The following is a 19,616-nucleotide window of genomic DNA, read 5'->3' as shown; positions in this document are numbered from 1 at the left end:
TGTATGTAGGCATACAAGCAAAATACCAAAAAAAGTGCCTCCTTTCAAATGTCAAAAATCATGAGATTTGTTTACAAGTGTTCGCGACATGTTGCAACTCATGATTCATCAGTTGCATCATTTCAAGAATATTTAACAAATGATGTTTTCTTATTTATTTATTTATTTATTTATTTATTTATTTATTTATTTAAAAATTAAAATAACATACTCATCTTGGCTTCAGAACACAGGATTCCTCATTGTAGGTGCCTTAGACCTCTTCAGAAACTCTGAACTAATATTTGTTCAAAGCACTTGCCTTGCCAAGCAGATTTTAAGGATACGAATCTTTTCCAAAATTGTTTTCAGAAAGCACTGACCTGAATTGAGGTCTCGTCCTTGTAAACGTGCTAAAATAGTCTCAGAAATGCTGAATGAAAATGATAAAATAAGTAGCACCACTTCTGAAATTCTGTCATATTTAAGAACACCATCAGCTGACTGCATCTTCCCTGCAGATGCACACTGAAAATCCATTCTCTCGGAGTTTCCTAACTGAAAATGTAAAATTAGGTCTAAAAAACATGTTCTACATGTAAGAGAAGAAGAGAAACAGGACTGAATTATGGCTCATAATTTTAGCTTTGCTGTGGCCTCAAAATTCTGCTGCATCCCTCTTGTTGACACTCCTGTCCCTCATTCTTAACCTGTGGAGGTATCACCCAAGTCTCTTCCTTTTTTATTGTGCTTATCCCACTCTTAAGACAGCAGTCGAGATGGCCCCTTAAAGAATGTTGATGGCTGCCCTCCTGATGAGCTGGAAAGCAGGAACAGGCTCATCGGGGGCTGAGAAGAAATGGATGTAAAAGAACAGAACATGTCTATTTAAAGACGTGGAGACCATCCTTGTCATTTTGTGTTTTCATGTTTTTCTGTCTTTATCTCCTATTTCTACTGCTCCCTCTTCCCAAACTGACACGTCATGTTAATCCTATTATAAGTCCCTTCTCATGGTCCTACTTCTCTATACAGGATGCATGTAAATTATACCGACAAAAAAATTAAATATGCTCTTCGTGTTATATAAAGAATGATGGAGCAATTGGATTGGTGGAGAACATTTTTCTTTTCTAGAAAATGAGGTTACTTTGTTACTTCCGTGTGCGGGATTCAAATTGACAAACTTTCTGTATTTGCTGTGACAGAGCACAAGCTGCTGCCCGGTGCTGTGCTACAAAGAAAGAAGGGGAAGGGAAGTGGGGTGTACAACAGGCGGACACGGAGATCGTGCTCTGCTTCAATACACAAGTTTTTTCGTTTGAATCGTGCAGAATTGTCGTTGTCTCTTGCAGGCAATATCCACAGTTAGTTTGTTCATTAAGTAGCTGTAATTACACAGACAGTAAAAGAACACACTGTAATTAAGACACACTTGTCAGTCAAGGAATACACCCAATAGTTTCTCCCCTCAAACGTTGGTCTCAGCAACATTCCTTATTATTTAACATGCGCAAAGATGCATTGCTGCCACCATACGATAGTGCGTTCCTTTACTCCCAACACTGCACAAGGAATTAAATACTGAACAAAAGAAACAATATGCCCAATGGTTTGATTACAGCAAATGTTCAATATTCCCTCCTTCTACTTTGATCTTTAAGTAAGAAGTTAGTCCATGGGAGTTACATCAACCGAGCATGGAGGCCATTTAACTGGCCCACCACACATTACCCATCTCCCTGGATAATGATTATTTAAATGTTGCGTGACACAGCAATTGAAATGCAGTGAAGCGTCATCATGACACACATTTGCTGCCAAATACCCAGGGGAACATCTTCCAATAATCCAAGCAGTGATTCGACCAAGGAACAGTAGCATTCCTTATTGTTCAGGAGAGGAGGACAGACATGTGGCCCAAGTAAAATAGTCACCAATAATGCCGGCCCAAATACTGACACTAAACTGATGTTGAAATGAGTGCAGTATTGTGGCAAAAATAAATAGTATGTGGTATCAATAAATGATATATTCATAGGAATGACGAAAACAATGTAAATCACAGCACAGGTAATGAAAAATGATTGACCCACGACACAAAGGATCATCAAACAGTATACAATTTGAGCTGTTCAGCGATTAAGGCAGGCAGGTATCATTTCACTGGTGGGAACTTGTCAGAATGCGGAAGGGCATATGGTTGATACCCCAAACCATAAATCTTGTTAGGTTACGGCAACACAAAAAACTGATGTGTTAAACATGACATTTATCAATCAGCAGAGTCAGTGGAACGACGGCGGGCCGACCAAGAGGGCCGTCCGTGGTAAGTGCAGAGTCAATAAAAAAGAGAGAACAGAGGGGAGGGAGCTTACAACAAACAAAATTAAAGAAAAGGGAATCAATTTAAACAAGTTATATTTCAACCATAAATGACTAGAACAGGCAAAGTGCAACAATCCAAGAATAGGAATTACAAAGATTTTAGTAAGGGCTCAGCCCTTTTAACAACAAAATGAAATTGCGACAGATCTTGATTAAAAAGATTCTTGCGAATAACACCAGTAAGTTTCTGCAAAAGCCCAAGACCCGTATTCGGCAGAAAATCACAATTAGTATATATTTTATTTAAATATCTTTTTCTTTTTCTTTTTAAAAATGACACTGATTAAGAAAGAAGGGGGAGGTATTAATACAATTTGACAATAGTGATTAAAGGCCACACTTACAATGAAATATCAAACCCAAAAGGGAGTAAGAGAGAGCACGTTACAAGACAGAAATATATGACTTAAGACCATGAAAAAAAAGGAGACAAACTGAGAAGGGAAGAAAAGGGAGGAGGATTTTACCAGGCTGCTTAAACCCTATAAGTTCGCAGAGTGAGCGACCACTCCGGCCTCAAGAAAAGTTCAGGAAGTGGCAACACGTCTAACATTTGTCCAGATATAGTTTATCATGTAAAGTAGAAGATTAATTAAGATGTCAGTTTGAAGGACTCTGTTAGAATGAAAGCCATAAAGGCACAGAATAATCAATCGTTCAGTGTTCAAGTCTTTATGGAAAACACAAAAGATGAAAAAGTTATAACATTTGCTCACCCAGTCTGAAGATTTTCAATGCAGCTTTTCACAGAATAAAAATGTAAAACATCGCAATGGGCCAACCACCTGCGAAATGTTCCGCTCTCTCCACTGAGGGATATTTTCACTCGATGTCTGACTGGAGAAACAAAGTAATAGCACGCTTATATAGGTGGTGAAGTGAGTCCAGAAATTACTCGAAGAAAAATACGTAGCGTGACGTCACAGCGGAGCAGCAACAGTGGAGTGGAACAGGCCAGTTTGTGAACGGCTGGGTGAGCAAGCAGATGGAGAGAAAATGGCAGCTGAAGAATGCGACGGATGCCAGACGGTAAGAAGAAAAAATCTTGATGTAGTAGAGAGGCCGTAACAGTATGGTCACACGAGGATTTCCTTCCCCCCCTCTCTCACACAGTCGACTGCCAATGGACAGGAAGGTTGAATGATGAGGTTGGCGGTGTATAGAAATGGAGCCATTCTCACCAATTTCTGGCACAAACTTAGTAGCCAATTTGTGCAGAATAAACTGGGACTGGGAAGTAACTGCACAAAACCGACAAGAAACTTGTGCATTCGCACTGAGCATTATCTCTGTCTCCATCTATAATACACCCACTTCCCCTCCCTTCCCTGAAGCACAACAGCAGGCAGCAGCTTGTAGAAAATACAGCGAGTTCGTCAATTTGAATCACGCACACAGAACTAACAAAGTAACCTCATTTTCTCAAACAGAAAAATGTTGACACCAATCCGAATGCACCATTGATTTTTATATAACACGAAGAGCATCCCTGATATTTCTTGTCGGTATAATTAAGATACACTATAAGTAATATATTTTTTGCATCATCTATTAGAGAATTGATCAATGAACAATATATTCAAAATATCTTGAAGCAAATTCCATTCAAGAAAGCTGAAAGCCAGAATATGAGTAGACCTTCCCTTTTTTATACTACTTCGTACTTCTCTACAGGAACATGGGACAACTACAGAAAACTGAACACCATACATACACTTCCTCAAATTAAGCAACACGACTCCTTGTCGCACTAAATGCAGGGCAAAATTATGTCCCATTATCTTATACTATCCTCCCCATACTATCGGTTTTCTAATTTGTTCACTTTTCCAGTCATTTCCACAAATAATATACATATATTGTTACAAATGAAACACTGTTTTACTGAACTAATTTAATCAAGAATGACCCAACTGGTACCCACACATGCAATTACACTTGACAATGAATGACAACACTTCGCTAATTACCAGCTGTTTACAATAGTCGCTTATTCTCACAGCGGGTCTTTAGCTGGCAGTCAGTCTTTACCTGGAATGGCAATTGTCCATATTCTTGACAGACAGCTTTCAACTTTCACTCTGCTCCGCATGCACCACGATTATTTTACAAAGCAGTTCCAAGCAGTCAGATGCGAACCCTTATCTACTGACTATCACAACACACGACAACAGTACCCTCAACTCCAGACCAGACTAATAACTCGCACAATCAGGTCACATGAACCCTCTGCACACTAAACTCTCAACTCAAGACTCATTACAGACTATTCAACACTCCACACAACACAAGATAACAACAACACAACAGCAACTACTTTTTGAGGAGAGACTGCTTTTATATATCTAGTGATGAAGTTCTAGTATTTTCAGGGTGCGGCCAGAATACAAATGTTCTAGTTTTGCCTTCCAGAAAATTCACAGTCCCCAGCCTGACTCCCTCATCCCTCTCAGAAAATACTGAAGGGAACTTCAAGAGGGCTGACTGACAGTCGCACAACCACATAACAATGTATGTTAGTTTACAACATAACGATTGCTGATGGCAAGGCAAAACTGAATGACCTTGAATATGCATGAACTCCTTATGAAGGAGATAGACAAGACTTGCTCTTCAGCTCTAACCTTTTCAGTATTTCTAGATATCATGATTACTTTCCGAGTTACGACTTCACTGCACCGATTTTAACATAATAGAGTTTCTGGTATTGAGAAAAATTATATTGATTTTTAACTTAATTTATAGCGCTGAAGTGATTGGGTGATTAATGTTGTTGAGTAAAGTGAAAATTGTATTGAGACTGCAGAAAAGTGCCTAAAATGTTGATATCTGTAATTTCATAACTAATTGTAACCTTCAGTAGTTTGTAGTTGCATCTGCAGTATTAAAAATTCAAAATAAATTACTTCAGTTGTATTCATGGTACTATGTTAAAAAATGTTTTGAGAACACGTCTCACTTTGGACCTACAGAAATATGGTCACCCTGATAACATGAGAATGGTTGCACCTAAAAATACACATAGGCCTATAACAAATATAAGTAGAAACTTTTCACCTTCGTTACCTTTCTCCTCTTGGGATGGGGTCCCACTGTTCTCAGACCTCTCCAGAAGCTCAAAGTAAATGCTGTCTAACGTGTTCCGTCGCTTTGTCTTTGCGTGTATTATCTTTGGTGAATTCCTAGTAATGCTGAAACAATACGAGATCAGATAAAGCAAGAGGGTAAGCATTTGCAACACTTCATTGAAAATCTCTACTTTTTTGTTCCTCTCAAACTAAACATTTAGTATAGTCTTGCACAATCACAGCAGTAGAACATACCAATAAGTAGAGACATGATTTTTTTCGCAATAACAATAAGCGCGACAAAAAAATTTTTGAAGCGATTTTGCGATATCTTTATGAATCATATGTTTCTGGTTAAGAAAATAATGGATATTGTGTTTGCAAATTAAAGCGATAAGGCCATTTTAAAACGGAATTCAATTATTTTGCGATAAGCGCAATATTACAGCAAAATCTGTAGTGAATAACGAACTTGACATTTTGTTCCAAGATTATGTATGAAAAGAAAAGGAAGAGCGAACAAAGATTCATCAACAGGAAAGAAATATGTTATCATTAATGTTCTGGAAAATCTCTAAGACATGGCATCAAAGAAAAGGGGTTGGCTCCAGGCTTCTTGCCAAACAAAATATTTGAAATGTTGTTCTTGTGGTGGCTGGTAACCCCACCCCAGCCTGTCTCCTCACGGCAATGTGCAATCCTGGAATCCCTAATGATGTCTACAAGCAGCACAACTGACTGGTGTATTATTTCGGCTTCCTGGTGAAGTAAAATTAAGAAAGTGATCACACACAGTAACGAAGACGGGTCGCTCGACAAGTGTTACTGTGCACAGCAGAGCTAAACACTTTGCGAGTGAAGGTTTATACGTTTTGGAAAGCAATATTTTAATGTGTAAATTTTGTAATGTTCATATCGAGTAGGAGAAAAAAGATACTGTCTCAAAACATTGTTTTAAAAATAAGGAACATTCAGAACGTAAATTTAGCACTCCAACAGTGAAACGGCAGGCAACAATAGAACTCTCATTGGATACAATACATAGAGAGGTGGATGATCCACTATGTGTGTACACATAGTATTGACTAGGCGGATCATCCACCTCTCTATTTATTGTGATTAAGTCAATACGGACCGAATTCTGGCCATTATGGTCAAGATTATTAATAACTCTCATTAGATATGCAAAAGAAAGCTAAGAGTTAAAAAATAGAATTTATTCACGAAACAACAGTGATGCTACTCAAAGCAAACATCCCGCTGGAGAAGGTAGACAACCCTGCAGTCCGGAAATGGCTTCAAAAGTATGTACCAGGTATGTACAGTCTATCAATTAAGCCTCCACAATCAACGATCAGTGATAGTAAGACTAGATTATTCATATAAATAATTCAGAACCACAATAATGAAACCTTTAATGATTAATTTTAGAATTTCATTCAAGCGAAATGAAAGTGATACGGCAATATCTATTTTGCAAAATAACGCGAAAATTAGTATCCTTCTCACGAAATTGTTCAAAAATGTATGCGAAAAAATCATGCCTCTGCCAATAGGCAATGGAACAGACATATGTAAAATAACTTCTCAAGCAACTACTGGAATTGTTTATACAACTGAAATAATTACAACCATGCATCTATACAGTAGTTATATTGACAGTATTTTCTGACTGTCTCTCTCTCAGACCGAAATAACCTTCAGGGTTATACATTTCAGTGCTTGTTTTTTTTCCATACATACATATATACAATTAAAATCATGGCCACCAGGCAGACTGATTAAGCAGTTACCTACAAATATCAAATACTGTATATACAGAACACCATTATCACTGTCATGGCCACAGAACATAAAATCACATCAATAAAAACATTTTGGGGGAGGTAGGTAGGTTATTTTTGCTCATCAGTTTAACAGGCACACCTTTCTAAGACAACGCCTAGCAATGGCAGACCGTCAACACACTTAGCAAATAAAGACTGCTAAACTACTAGAGGAGAAATGATCCATTATCAGTGGACAAGCCCAATGGGACGCTGTCAGCAGAAAAAAAAACACCCAGTGTCTAATAACCTAATAGGTTCCTACTGTTGTGATACAGAAAACAGGTCTTACAAGCCGTTAATTATATCTGTAAACCTCTAGCCCAGAAATTTCCTCTTGATCTGAAACAAACTATCCCCCTGAGCACCTAATAGCACTGAAGAGAGTAGTGTTTTCCATATATTGTATAAAGAATTGTTTACTTTTGCCAAACAAATGTCTAAAAAGCAAAATTATCTGCCACCCTTCCTTATATACTTAACCCATCAAATACAGAATGCTGGAGCTACTGTGATGTCAAGTGTTCTTTATCCAAGAATTATCATTTCAGAGCTAAACAAGTCAGCATCTTACAGCAAGTAAGAAATGAGAACTACTAACAAAAACGGAGCTTCCTTTTAAAGCCAATTATCCAATAAAAAGCCACTGTACTGAACAAACATTCATTTAAAATAGAGATCAGGTAATTACTTATTCTTTTCTCATGTTTCCAATTTTAAATAGGCCTATTACACAGTAAGAGCATAAAGCAGATGTCAAATATTAGAATAAAGAAGGAAGCAGTCTCATTATACTTGTACCATTAATCTGGAAAGCTTCCATAAATATAATGAATTTATGTCACAAAAACATACTATTTTTGCTATAACCCCTCTTTTAAAATTATGAGGACATGCAGAAGAAACAACACAACATTCTTCTCACAACTAACTCTATAGTTATACACAGCATAGTCAACTAATACTGGCACTTCTACATTTAAGGAAAATTCTACTAATATACAATATTTAATTTAAAATATCACAAAGGAAAACAGCAAAAGGAGGAGTATGAATCTCTACTTTTAAGCTTTCTTTGAAGAGCAAGTAGTTTCAATAATGTTCATTGCACTATCCAATTAAAATAACATTTTGAAAGGAAGTGATCCTTCACTGAAATTTCTACATTTTCTACATTTTTACAAATTTTATATTACAAGTTGAAATTCTGCATCATATTAACTCTGATGAGAAAAGGTTAGACCAATAAAAAAGCCTACTAACACTGCAAACTTATCTTGTATTTTTCAAAGTTATTGAAGTTTTATGAAAGACTTTTTTTTTTTAATACAATCTGCTTTATGTTGCACCGACACAGGTAGGTCTTATGGAGACAATAGAATAGGAAAGGCCTAGGAGTGTGAAGTTAGACGCCATGGCTTTAATTAAGGTACAGCTGCAGCATTTGCCTGGTGTGAAAATGGGAAACCACAGAAAACCAACTTGAGGGCTGCCAACAGTGGGGCTTGAACCCACTATCTTCCAGATACAAGCTCACAGCTGCGTGCCCCTAACCGCACGGCCAACTCGCCCGGTATGAAAGACATGAATCAAAACAGAAAGGTTCTCATGAATTAATAATAAGAAATGCTCTCCTGAAAATATCCACCACAAGCACGTGAAACAACTCACAAGTATGATGTTCAAACATGAGTGAGGACTTCTGAGAGCAAGAAACATCATATATAGACAAAGCAAGATCTGTCAAGACAGGCTGGGCAGGTTCATGATTTTATCCCTACAAATCTGCATGCCATAAATTAGAAATCATAACATACTTATAGTTCCAAATATTACAGTACTCAAGTGAAATTTGCCAAGGTTCGCAAACAGTTAGTATTTTGATTTTTAAAATTATCTGCACAGCATAAATTAAAAATATTTCACAATCTCTAAGTGTAACATATTTAAGAAAATCTTGGTATTTAGTCACAAAACCATTGAAGTGGTCACTATATTTTGGAAATACAGTATCACAACTTTTGTTCCAGATTTAAGGGAATGAATTTCATTAAGAAACTAACCTCCTGTATTTATAGGCTACCATTCAAACAAGGTCATACTTATCAAATTGTACCAATCAAGTTCCACTAGTTAAGGAAACCTCTAAAAATGTAATGAAAATGAACAGATGAGCTGCACCAAATTGTATTTATAAAGTTCTTCTAGTTTAGAAAATGTAATGAAAACAAACAGATGAGTTGCAGTGATCTTTGCTCTGGGACTAGACCTGAGGTGTTTATTTGAGACCCTATAAAGACAAATCAATTAAGTGCAATCTTTGTGGATGCATGTTTTATGCATAAACTGGCCTCTATACATAAAATGTACAACATATGAAGTGGATCATTAGGCAAAAAATAATTGTATACTTGGGCACAAGTAATAGTCAATGACAACAACATCTCCATCTATCATGCAAACTGCATTCAGCATTATCAGTCTGTTCTTTAATTCAGTGGTATAAGTGTGATGAAAATATAAGCTTGCTAGTAGAGATTTACTGGATAAGAAGTAAAAATTAGGTATAACACCACCTAAGAATTAACTGTGCTCAGATAAGTAATCACTTCCTTCTAAAAATTATATTATTATTTTAATTGGATTCTGCAGACTTGTGTGACAGTAACTCAAGTAGGAGGCAAAGCTCTCCCCCAATACACCACTATGGATTTTTCATTAGACAATGCCAGAGCATGTGGTTAGCATTTTGACAACACTGCATCCTGGAGTACCTTGTCAGGTGGATATAGCTGCTTTACGCAGAACCCTTAAAGAGTGATGTATGCTAACGTGTCCTGTGCAGGCTCAAGACACTGTTGTTGAAAGAGTGGAATTCTATACTATTCAAGCAGCTGGAGAATCTTGTAAACCTAATGCTACTCTGCAGTTCTCTATGTCTCATTTAAGTGGGTGTGGTTTGAATCCTGGTCAGTGCAAGTGTAATTTTCAAAATGGGAAACCTCCTCTCACTGGTTCAGATTTTTACACAATGTTGTATGCAGTGGGGACTGGTCACTAAGATTAGTAGTGTTGTAAAGCTGCACTTAATACTCTTTAATCCCTCACTCCCTGTATATTACTAGGAGGGTTCATGGACCAGAGTATTAATGGAGTATAGGGTATCTATTATTGAATAGCCTTGCCAATTCATTGTTATTCCTTTTATGGCCTTCAATATAATTTTCTATGCATTTTGATCAGTCTGAGTGTACTCAGATAGAACAAATTGTTTCAGAAATTATTAAGTTATTCCTGTTACTCCTACAAAATGTTCAATGATGAGTACAAAAAATACAACAAATAAAAACAAGACTTCAAAGAATATTCTCAAGGAATTATTTAAAAATTGTTACATATGTTGACAAAAATGTGGCAGAACCTCAGTGAGCTCTTCTGATGGAAATAAAGGAAGTATTATTGTTTATAAATTTGGTACACTTTTCATACTTACTGAAATCAAATAATACAGCTTTACTACCCATCACTAATACAGAAAGTTGCAGAGTTGTCAACAAGAATCTCAGCGAGACTTTCAGTTTAGAATGATAATGGTTTCAGGGCATTACGTGAATGGTATTTTCACAACTGCCAGTCACTCCCAATGCACCAATTTGACTCAAAAGTGACATGAATATAAGAAACGCTTACAATACATCGATACTTGTTTATTGCTCTCTGAAACTGCTCCAATCTCATTTGGCGGAGAACTCATAATGTGGCAACAGAGATAATATAATATGAAACAGTCTCACTGTAAAGCACATACTGTAATACCATCACAAGGAAGACATCTGTGTAAGACATATTTGTGTAAACAATAATAAAATAAACTCTCTTCTCAAGATTGCACACAATCTTTGTTTCTTATGAACACAGACTTACGTACAGCTTCTCACTAATATGGACAGTAACATACAACAACCAGGTCAATACAGAGACTATCAAACGCCAACATAATAGGTACTACAGTGTTCTTAAAGGGTGGTTTTGCAATGTACCGTGCTATTTGTAGGTGGGCGCTCTCCACACATTTCGCCCATGTTCGTAGGCTACAGGCTACTGAGAAACATAATATTCTGCACGTTACTTTGGACCCATCCCATTCTATGCTGTGGGTTTCATCAAAATTCTCATCGACAACCCCACAACTCTCCCTTGTAAGCCAGATCAGAGAATGTACCCTTGGAGTCACACAAGTCTGCAAGAAGCTGGTAAGCAGTAATACTGGCTCCCTACTGAGAGTGATCAGAAGCTTAACAAAGGTAAGTCTTACACATAATATCTGTGGTGGTAGTATTCTGAGTATCCACTTGGTAAACGGTTACGCACACCACTATCCATTTCTTGAACAGCCACTCTCATCTCCGTGCTGAGACTGTATGATACACCACAAACCTTATCAACATTAATGACAGGAAGAGGATTACAAGAACCTACCTCAGTTCCCATCACTGTGTTTCTTTTTAGAAAAAAACATTATATCCAAACAAGTAAAATATTATGTCACCTCTCAGAATGAAATGGACAGCTGTAATGTACCAAACTGTTAAAAATAACTTCTTACAGAAAATCACCCTTGTTCTTGTTCGAGGCATTCATCTAATATATGTTTAAGATAACTTTAATTGACATGTGCTAACATGTTCACGATCTGTAAATTTACCACACATATTCACATCACTAGAAGGTCCTTTAGAATTCCCTAACTGCCACATGATGCAACCTCTAAGTCAATGATAGAACATTCAAGACCTTGACTGTGTCAGAAGTAATCTCTACTTTGCCAACAGAGCTGAAAACTTCACAAGGTATTACTGTAATTCTGAGGGGTCTTTTGTACAAGCACAATTTCAAGCAAAAGAAAGGAAGAAATCAGAATCACATGCTTTTATCCTCTTCTGGTATGTCTGATTACAGAGATTGACAGAAGATTTGAGCCATGAGGATCGTAACTGCCACAGGTAAACTATTAAATATGCAAGCAAATGAATGTGATAATGCAATGTTGTCCAAGGCCTTTAACAATCCTCAAGAAATCTTGAAACCAGAAATTGCATTGTTTACCTGTGAAAATTCTACACCGAGAGGAAATTCAGCGCGCACACCCTGAGCCTGGTTGGACTGGCTGAAAGAAGGGGGCGTAAAAAGCATTTTCTGTGAAAGAATGTTTTCAAAGCAAAGTCATGTTAAAACAAAACTTTGGTCCAGGACGAAGCAACCTCGACTGTGATGACATCATAAATGAATTAAAATGTAGTGTGAATCTCAAAAGGACGTTAACTTTATGAATTCAGTTCAATCGCTCCAAATTCTCGTGAAGTGAACAGGCTAATTTTTACCTGTGTAATGAAATGAGTGATGCCTACCTTAGTTCTAATTAAAATGTAAGATTTTAGATGCATATTATTTTTCACATGCATTGTCTGTGTGTGATGAATGTACTTTAGAATACAATTAGTTTTGAAGAGTGATATATGCTAACATGTGTCCTGTGCAGGCTCAAGACACTATTCAAGTAGCTGGAGAATTTTGTAAACCTAATGCCACTCTGCAGTCTCTGTCTCATTTAAGTGGGTGTGGGTAGAATCTTGGTCAATGCAAGTGTAATTTTCAAAATGGGAAACCACCTCTCACTGGTTCAAATTTGTACACAATGTTGTATGCAGTGGGGACTGATCACTAAGATTAGTAGTGTTGTAAAGCTGCAGTTAATACTTTTTAATCCCTCATTCCCTGTATATTTCTCAGAGGGTTCATGGTGGACAGTATTAGTGGAGTATAGGGTATCTATTATTGAACAGCCTTGCCAATTCATTGTTATTCCTTTTATGGCCTTCAGTATAATTTTCTATGCATTTCGATCAGTTTGAGTGTACTGTGTAGTAATTGTGTGCTGTTATAAGAGCAACAAACATCATAAAATTGCCATGTGGTTATAATTAAAGTGACAGTATTCAGAGTGATACAGCATGGGCTGCAATGATTGTAGGAGTCTGAAAAATAATAGATACAGTAATCAAGCAATTCACTCTGGAATTATGCAAAACAAATAATTAGTTCCAATTCCCGCTGCCAGGCAAAAATATGCATTGCAAGCAGTCAGAGCGTGGTATGGGCGTATGAAAGATTCTGGCAGCACATTCAATAAGAACTATGGTTACAACTGTTCAATTTAGCCCCCTAACTAAGCAACTTGTTGCATCCATAACATAACATGATCAACAGTTGCTTGCAGCATGTCTGGTAAAATAAGAGCAACATGTCATCATATACTAGCCTTTAAATCAGGCCGAGACCAGATATGTCCTTGATAGACACAAATTTTCAAATGTCCCCACAACCAGAAGTCACATGGATTTAGAATGGAGGATCTCGATGGCCCCGCATGTGGAAATTGCCTTGATATGATGTGGTTGTTACTGAAGATCTCTCATAGCAAATCTTTCACCTGGCGAGCGACATGTGGTACTGCCCCATCTTAGATGAAAATAATGGTGTGGTCACAAATGAGTTCTCACAAAGCTGGAATTACATGTTGCACATGAGGTCCCTATAATGTGCAGATGTCACTGTACACTTACCACGTCCGCAAGGTGGTATCCCTTCAAAGAAAAACTGACCAAGAATGGAGGAGCTTGTTAAACCCCAGTCACGTAAGCTGAGTGCAATGATTGTTCCTGCACAGAACGTGGATGAGTCAAACCCCATATGCGACAGTTCTGTGTATTGCTGCATCGTCCAGAGTAAAATTCACCTCATCAGTCCACAGAATATTCCCCAGCCACGATATCCACTAGCATGCGAAAAAATAAAGGGCAAACTCACGCCATTGTGGAATATCTAGGGATTTCAACTGGTGTACAGTACGAATCCCTCAATGTAAAATGCATCACAAAATCTTATGAATTGTTGACCAGGAGAGAGACAATACGCATGACACAGGTCGAGCACTGCTTGCACAATATGAGGCATTTGCCGCATGGTCAGCAACGGCTAAAGCAATTTCTTAAACAATTTCCATGGGGATGGGCTGACGTCGTCACATTAGTGAGACACATTTTCTCCTGTTTTCTTGAATTTCTTCATGTTCTTTAGCCCCTTAATTGACATGGGACCTCTCAGCTGTTTCTGTAGGCGATATTCGCCACAACGCAGCAATGCTACTGTTGCCATTCCAGTAAAGCAACTTTACTAGCAGTGCACAGTCTCTCTTGTCAATAGCCCTTGTGTTTCACACGGAAAAGTTCAGCCTCCTTAATTATCAACAAATATTCACTTCACAAAAAGAATCAACACGCTTCACCAAGCAAGAACTAGGGAACTAACATAATGGTTACTCAATGACACCGGAAGAACATACTGACATCAGAGTTACGGAATTTCAGGTGGCAAACATTGGAACCAATTATTTGTTTTACAGAATTCGCAAGTGCATTCCTTAATTACATTATCTACCAAGTTTCAGATTCCTACAATCACCACAGCCCACACTGTACCTCTCTCAACACCGTCAGTTTAATTAAACCACCCAGTACTACTACAACAGGTGAAGGGCACCCATTGGTATACATATATGGAAAAGAACTTTTTACATTCCTCTAAAAATATGATTCCAAGAAGTATGAAACACAATTTGTTCCTATATTTAACAGATTAAGAAAAACAACTTTCAAAATTTCGATCGTTGAATCAGCAGCACTGCAACATGCTGCATTTACTTATCTTCGAAAACGTCAAATAACCCAATAAACACCGGCCATTCAGAAAATGTATAAGAATAATTTGCTTACTGTGACAAGATCCATGACTTAACTCATTTGTCAGGTACTGTAAAATAATCCTTTCCAACACATATTTTCATGATTGTGATCATTGATCATTATTTTTGTAAATTTGCCTTTAAGTGTTTTGTTTTTTTATGATCCCAGTAAAAGTAGTAGTAATGGTTCCTTATCAACCTGGGAAAAAAAACCTCCTTGAGTAAAGTTGTTACTTCTCTGATACCCTGAAATTTGGTTCCTAGATAAAGTTCTATTTCACTTGCCCAAGTCTGCCAGTAAGTGTCCACAGTTTCAAAAATCTTGCAGAAGCTTTACACAACTGCACATGGCATAGCCACTTTTAGAAATACCTGAAAGAAAATGGGTGCAATTATAGTGAGCCACAGCAGTGGTCTGGGCTAGACAGTGGCCTGCCCTCACTACCGATCATGCCATCAAGCATCTGAGGCAGTACTAGCAGACCATTGTTTAGCACTGCTGCATCAGACGACATGACAGTCACCAGCCTACGCAGCCACTTGTTGTAATACTAAGCAGTCCAAGTATGTTGAATATTACCACAACTATGGTGAAAGCAAAGAAAGTCTCACTGCAGTAGACTGTCTGTTTAGTTGATGAATTAAACTCTGAAGATTTCCTATGAAGTACAGAGGCTAAAATTGCCACAGCAACACCAGAAATCAGAGATAATGTGGCTACAGAATGAGTTCGGCACAGCATCTGTTCCAATCTGGAGCCCGATTTTGTGGAAAGAGACGCAAATGACAAGACTGTACATCTCAAGTAAGTTTACTGCTATTACTACTATAGGATATTATTAACTTTATGTTGCTTTTGTAGGATATTATCATTAATTTTAATGCTATACTTAATGTATGAAAATGATGAGGACAAGAACAATGGAAATTTTTTTTCAAGTTGTTTTACGTCGCACCCAACAGATAGGTCTTACGGCGACAATGGACAGGAAAGGGCTAGGAGTGGAAAGGAAGCGCCCGTGGCCTTAAGGTGCAGCCCCAGCATTTTCCTGGTGTGAAAATGGGAAACCACGGAAAACCATCTTCAGGGCTGCCGACAGTGGGGTTCGAACCCACTATCTCCCGAATACTGGATACTCTCCGCATTTAAGCGACTGCAGCTATCGAGCTCGGTCAATGGAATTATGAGTTCCTTTTGATAATCCTTCAACCAATAGAGGATGAACACAAATGATTTGGTATTGTCTATACTTTTGGCTTCTCAGCATAACAAAGCAACAGCATTTCACAATCCTCACTAGTCGATATATTTGATTTGATTACAGCAAACTTTGTGGGTATGACCAGCTCAAGACATGAACAACCACAGTGGCATGCACTGGCCACTAAAAGTAGCCTCTTATGAGCTCCAGTCCTCTTATGAGCTCCAGTGCAAACTTTGCAATGTCTGAAATTAAGGTTAATATGCTTGAATAGATGTAGTAAAAACCAGAATTCTTTTTTCAACAAACCATACAAAGTGAACCTAGAATCGAAATCGACTTTCAACCTATTAGGTCATGTTACGTACATTTAGTACATGTGGAAGAGATGTTAAGTACTGAACAAAAATGGCCAACCGACACCAGTGGGATCCGAACCCACAACCTCCTGATTTCGCACCGGTTGCTCTACCAATTGAGCTATGGTGGCCTAGGTCATCTTTGTTCTGTTGAAAAGGATCAAAGCTACAGGTCTGGCATTACTGCCATCACACTGTAGCGTGAGTTTTAAGTCGCCCGTTGAGGGCCAAGTCAATGATAATGAATTTTCACGACCGCATTATAATCGACACCAGTGGGATCCAGTTGACCATTTTTGTTCTGTACTTAACATCTCTTCCACAAGTATTAAATGTATGTAACACGACCTAATAGATTGAAAGTAGATTTCGATGAACCTAGAATAATTATTCTGTTATAATAAAAAAGGAATACTGAATATCTGAATAATTTATTGTAAACTTTGGCCTTTCATGAACTTGCATGAACATACAAAGTGATCAATATCAAATAACCTGTTACGCCTGACTCTTTTCTTAATCATTACCTGTCATTTCAATTTTTCTTATTTTTTCACAACTAATTACAATTTTTAAAGTTAAATTAATGTCTCAGAACAGAGCTTAGACCCTGTTTTTCAACAAAGATAAGATATAATGCTATGCAAAACTTTTATGCAAATATCTTCAGTTTTTCAATCATTATAATAACGAAGTATAAAGATGAAACAAAAACAAACAAACCCCATGGCGCAACAGCACCGATGGGCCATGCCCTATCAACCGACGACTGCTCAGCCAGAAGGCCTGCAGATGACGATATGTCATGTGGTCAGCACGATGAATCCTCTTGGCCATTATTCTTGGCTTTCTAGACCAGGGCCGCTGTCACACCGTCAGGTAGCTCCTCAATTGTAATAACACTGGTTGAGTGGACCTTGAACTGGCCCTCAGATCCAGGTAAAAATCCCTGACCAGGTTGGAAATCAAACCTGGGGCCTTCGGGTAAGAGACAGGCATGCTACCCCTACATCGCAGGACCGGCACATATAAAGATGAAAGCTACAGAAAATGCGCAACGAAAATATGACAGAGTGGAATGTAGAAAGTGACATATGTGGACATTTTTTAAGTATAAAACATAACTGGAAATTTTTTCACCAACTCTACCCCAGATTAAAGAGGGAAGTATAGTCAATGAAGAAGAAAAAATTTAAAAATTCATTTTTTTTAATTTACCCATAAAGGCATATCTCCCCAATTTTAACTAAAAGAACAAGCTGTATGTGTCAAGTCACTTCTAGATCATTTCAAAATAATGTTATAATACTAGAAAAATATAATTAGATAGATACCTGGTCTTAACAAAACAAGACTGAACCAAAGCTTGCAAGTAGCAGGTTTCAAACAGCAGTTAGATGTCAGGTGTATTACCAGCACACACAAATCATTCACCTGTCCTGCCACTCTTGCTACTTAGGCAGTGAGAAGTGAGCAGCACATTAGAGCCCTGCTGGAGGAGGGACCTGTGAGTCAGCACAGTGAGTCATAAGAACTACCTGTTGCTTCTCAACCTCATCCTAACAAACATTTCTCTATACTGGAAATGAGAACTTCATGCAGCTCCTTCACAATTCACAACTCAACAAATGCATATGAAACTGTAAACATTAAAAATGTATTTATTTACTTATTTATTTAATAATTTATATATTTCCTAAGTCCTAACGAGTAAAGGCTCACATTAAGGGGCAGTACAATTAAGATGGCAATACAGTACACACTGAACACGGTGATTGTCACATTAGTCACTGTATAAATCAAGCATAGACATAAGCTAAAACCAAAAAAAATATAATCAATACAAACATTTAGTTACTTATATGGTAATTGCTTCAGATCAGTGAAAATGCTTAGCAGGCTTTGAAAAAAGAAAAAAAAAGTGTGTATTTTTAAGAGATATTAGTTAAGTTGTAAGATTTCTTCATGAAATTTTCAGCTTCAGGTATACCTACTGTACTTTTGAATGTGAGTGTGACATATCATGGCAGGCGCACAGTGAGTGTTGGAGAATCATTTGACTGCAGACTTTAAGATTATTATGTGAGAGTCTATTTAATATTATGACATATACCAGGGTTAAACTGAAACAAGAAATAAAGTAGTTCAACCTATTCAATACAAGGAAAATAAGAAATGTAAACTTTACATTCTTATTTGATTAAAAGCGGGACCGCTTTCGACCACTATTCTGGGTCATCGTCAGCCGATTAGATAAAAATATAAAACAATGCATAGGAAAACAATAAGTAAATTGTGATTCAGTTCAATATGAAACATTATGGAATTTTTATCTTTAAATATACCAGGGGTAACAAAATTCAATACCAGTACTCAGACTTATTAAAATTATAAAATCCTTTTAATAACAACCACCTACTCAATACATTATATTACTCATTGAATTATAAAATAATCATGAGGTGTCTTAAATAAAGGAACATGTTTCGTTCGACATAGCGAACATCATCAGCCTTAATTTACAAAGATTAGGTCAGGGCCCTGAGCTGAATGATAAAAATTGTAAAAGAGTGACAATGCCATAATAAAAAGTAAAATGATAACATTAGACATGAAATTATAACAATATGTACAGATTAACAGCAAGTATGTAGAGGAATACTTTGAACGATGGTAGTCTATAAAGTTAAAACAACATGAGGTTGTTAAAGTAAAAAGATATAGATATAGTGGATCTTAAAATATATGTCAATGCGTGAAGCGTGGATTAATTATTGACTATGGAGTTCTTAAATTGAGCAAAACAAAAGTTGAAATAGAGTTTATTGAATAGTACGAGTCAAACTGAGTCAGTTAAAAGGCGCATGGCGACGAAACTAAGGTTGAAATGACGTGAACTTCAGTAGTTAGGAATTCTGTAGGAGAGCCAACACAATGCCAGAAGGAAATACCAGTTGAACTAGTCCGTATTTACACGCTAGCAGTAGAATTAA

At 37.3% G+C, this 19,616-nt stretch overlaps 1 protein-coding gene across 2 annotated transcripts in view; it reads right to left on the bottom strand.

The window, feature by feature from the left end:
• Positions 1–19,616, bottom strand: part of Mekk1 (mitogen-activated protein kinase kinase kinase 4) — a 258,470-nt gene that overhangs the window by 216,339 nt on the left and 22,515 nt on the right. Inside the window, exon 3 of one of the 2 annotated variants that reach the window (XM_067152711.2) lies at positions 5,425–5,558. In XM_067152711.2, the coding sequence (XP_067008812.2) occupies positions 5,425–5,558 (134 nt within the window). The remainder of the gene's footprint in view (positions 1–5,424; positions 5,559–19,616) is intronic. The other variant, XM_067152712.2, reaches the window with a different exon arrangement.

The sequence above is a fragment of the Anabrus simplex genome, chromosome 8 (genome assembly GCF_040414725.1).
Source record: "Anabrus simplex isolate iqAnaSimp1 chromosome 8, ASM4041472v1, whole genome shotgun sequence".
Lineage (NCBI taxonomy): Eukaryota > Metazoa > Arthropoda > Insecta > Orthoptera > Tettigoniidae > Anabrus > Anabrus simplex.
Note: the sequence above shows the minus strand (reverse complement) of the source record. Positions and strands in the feature narration are given on the sequence as shown.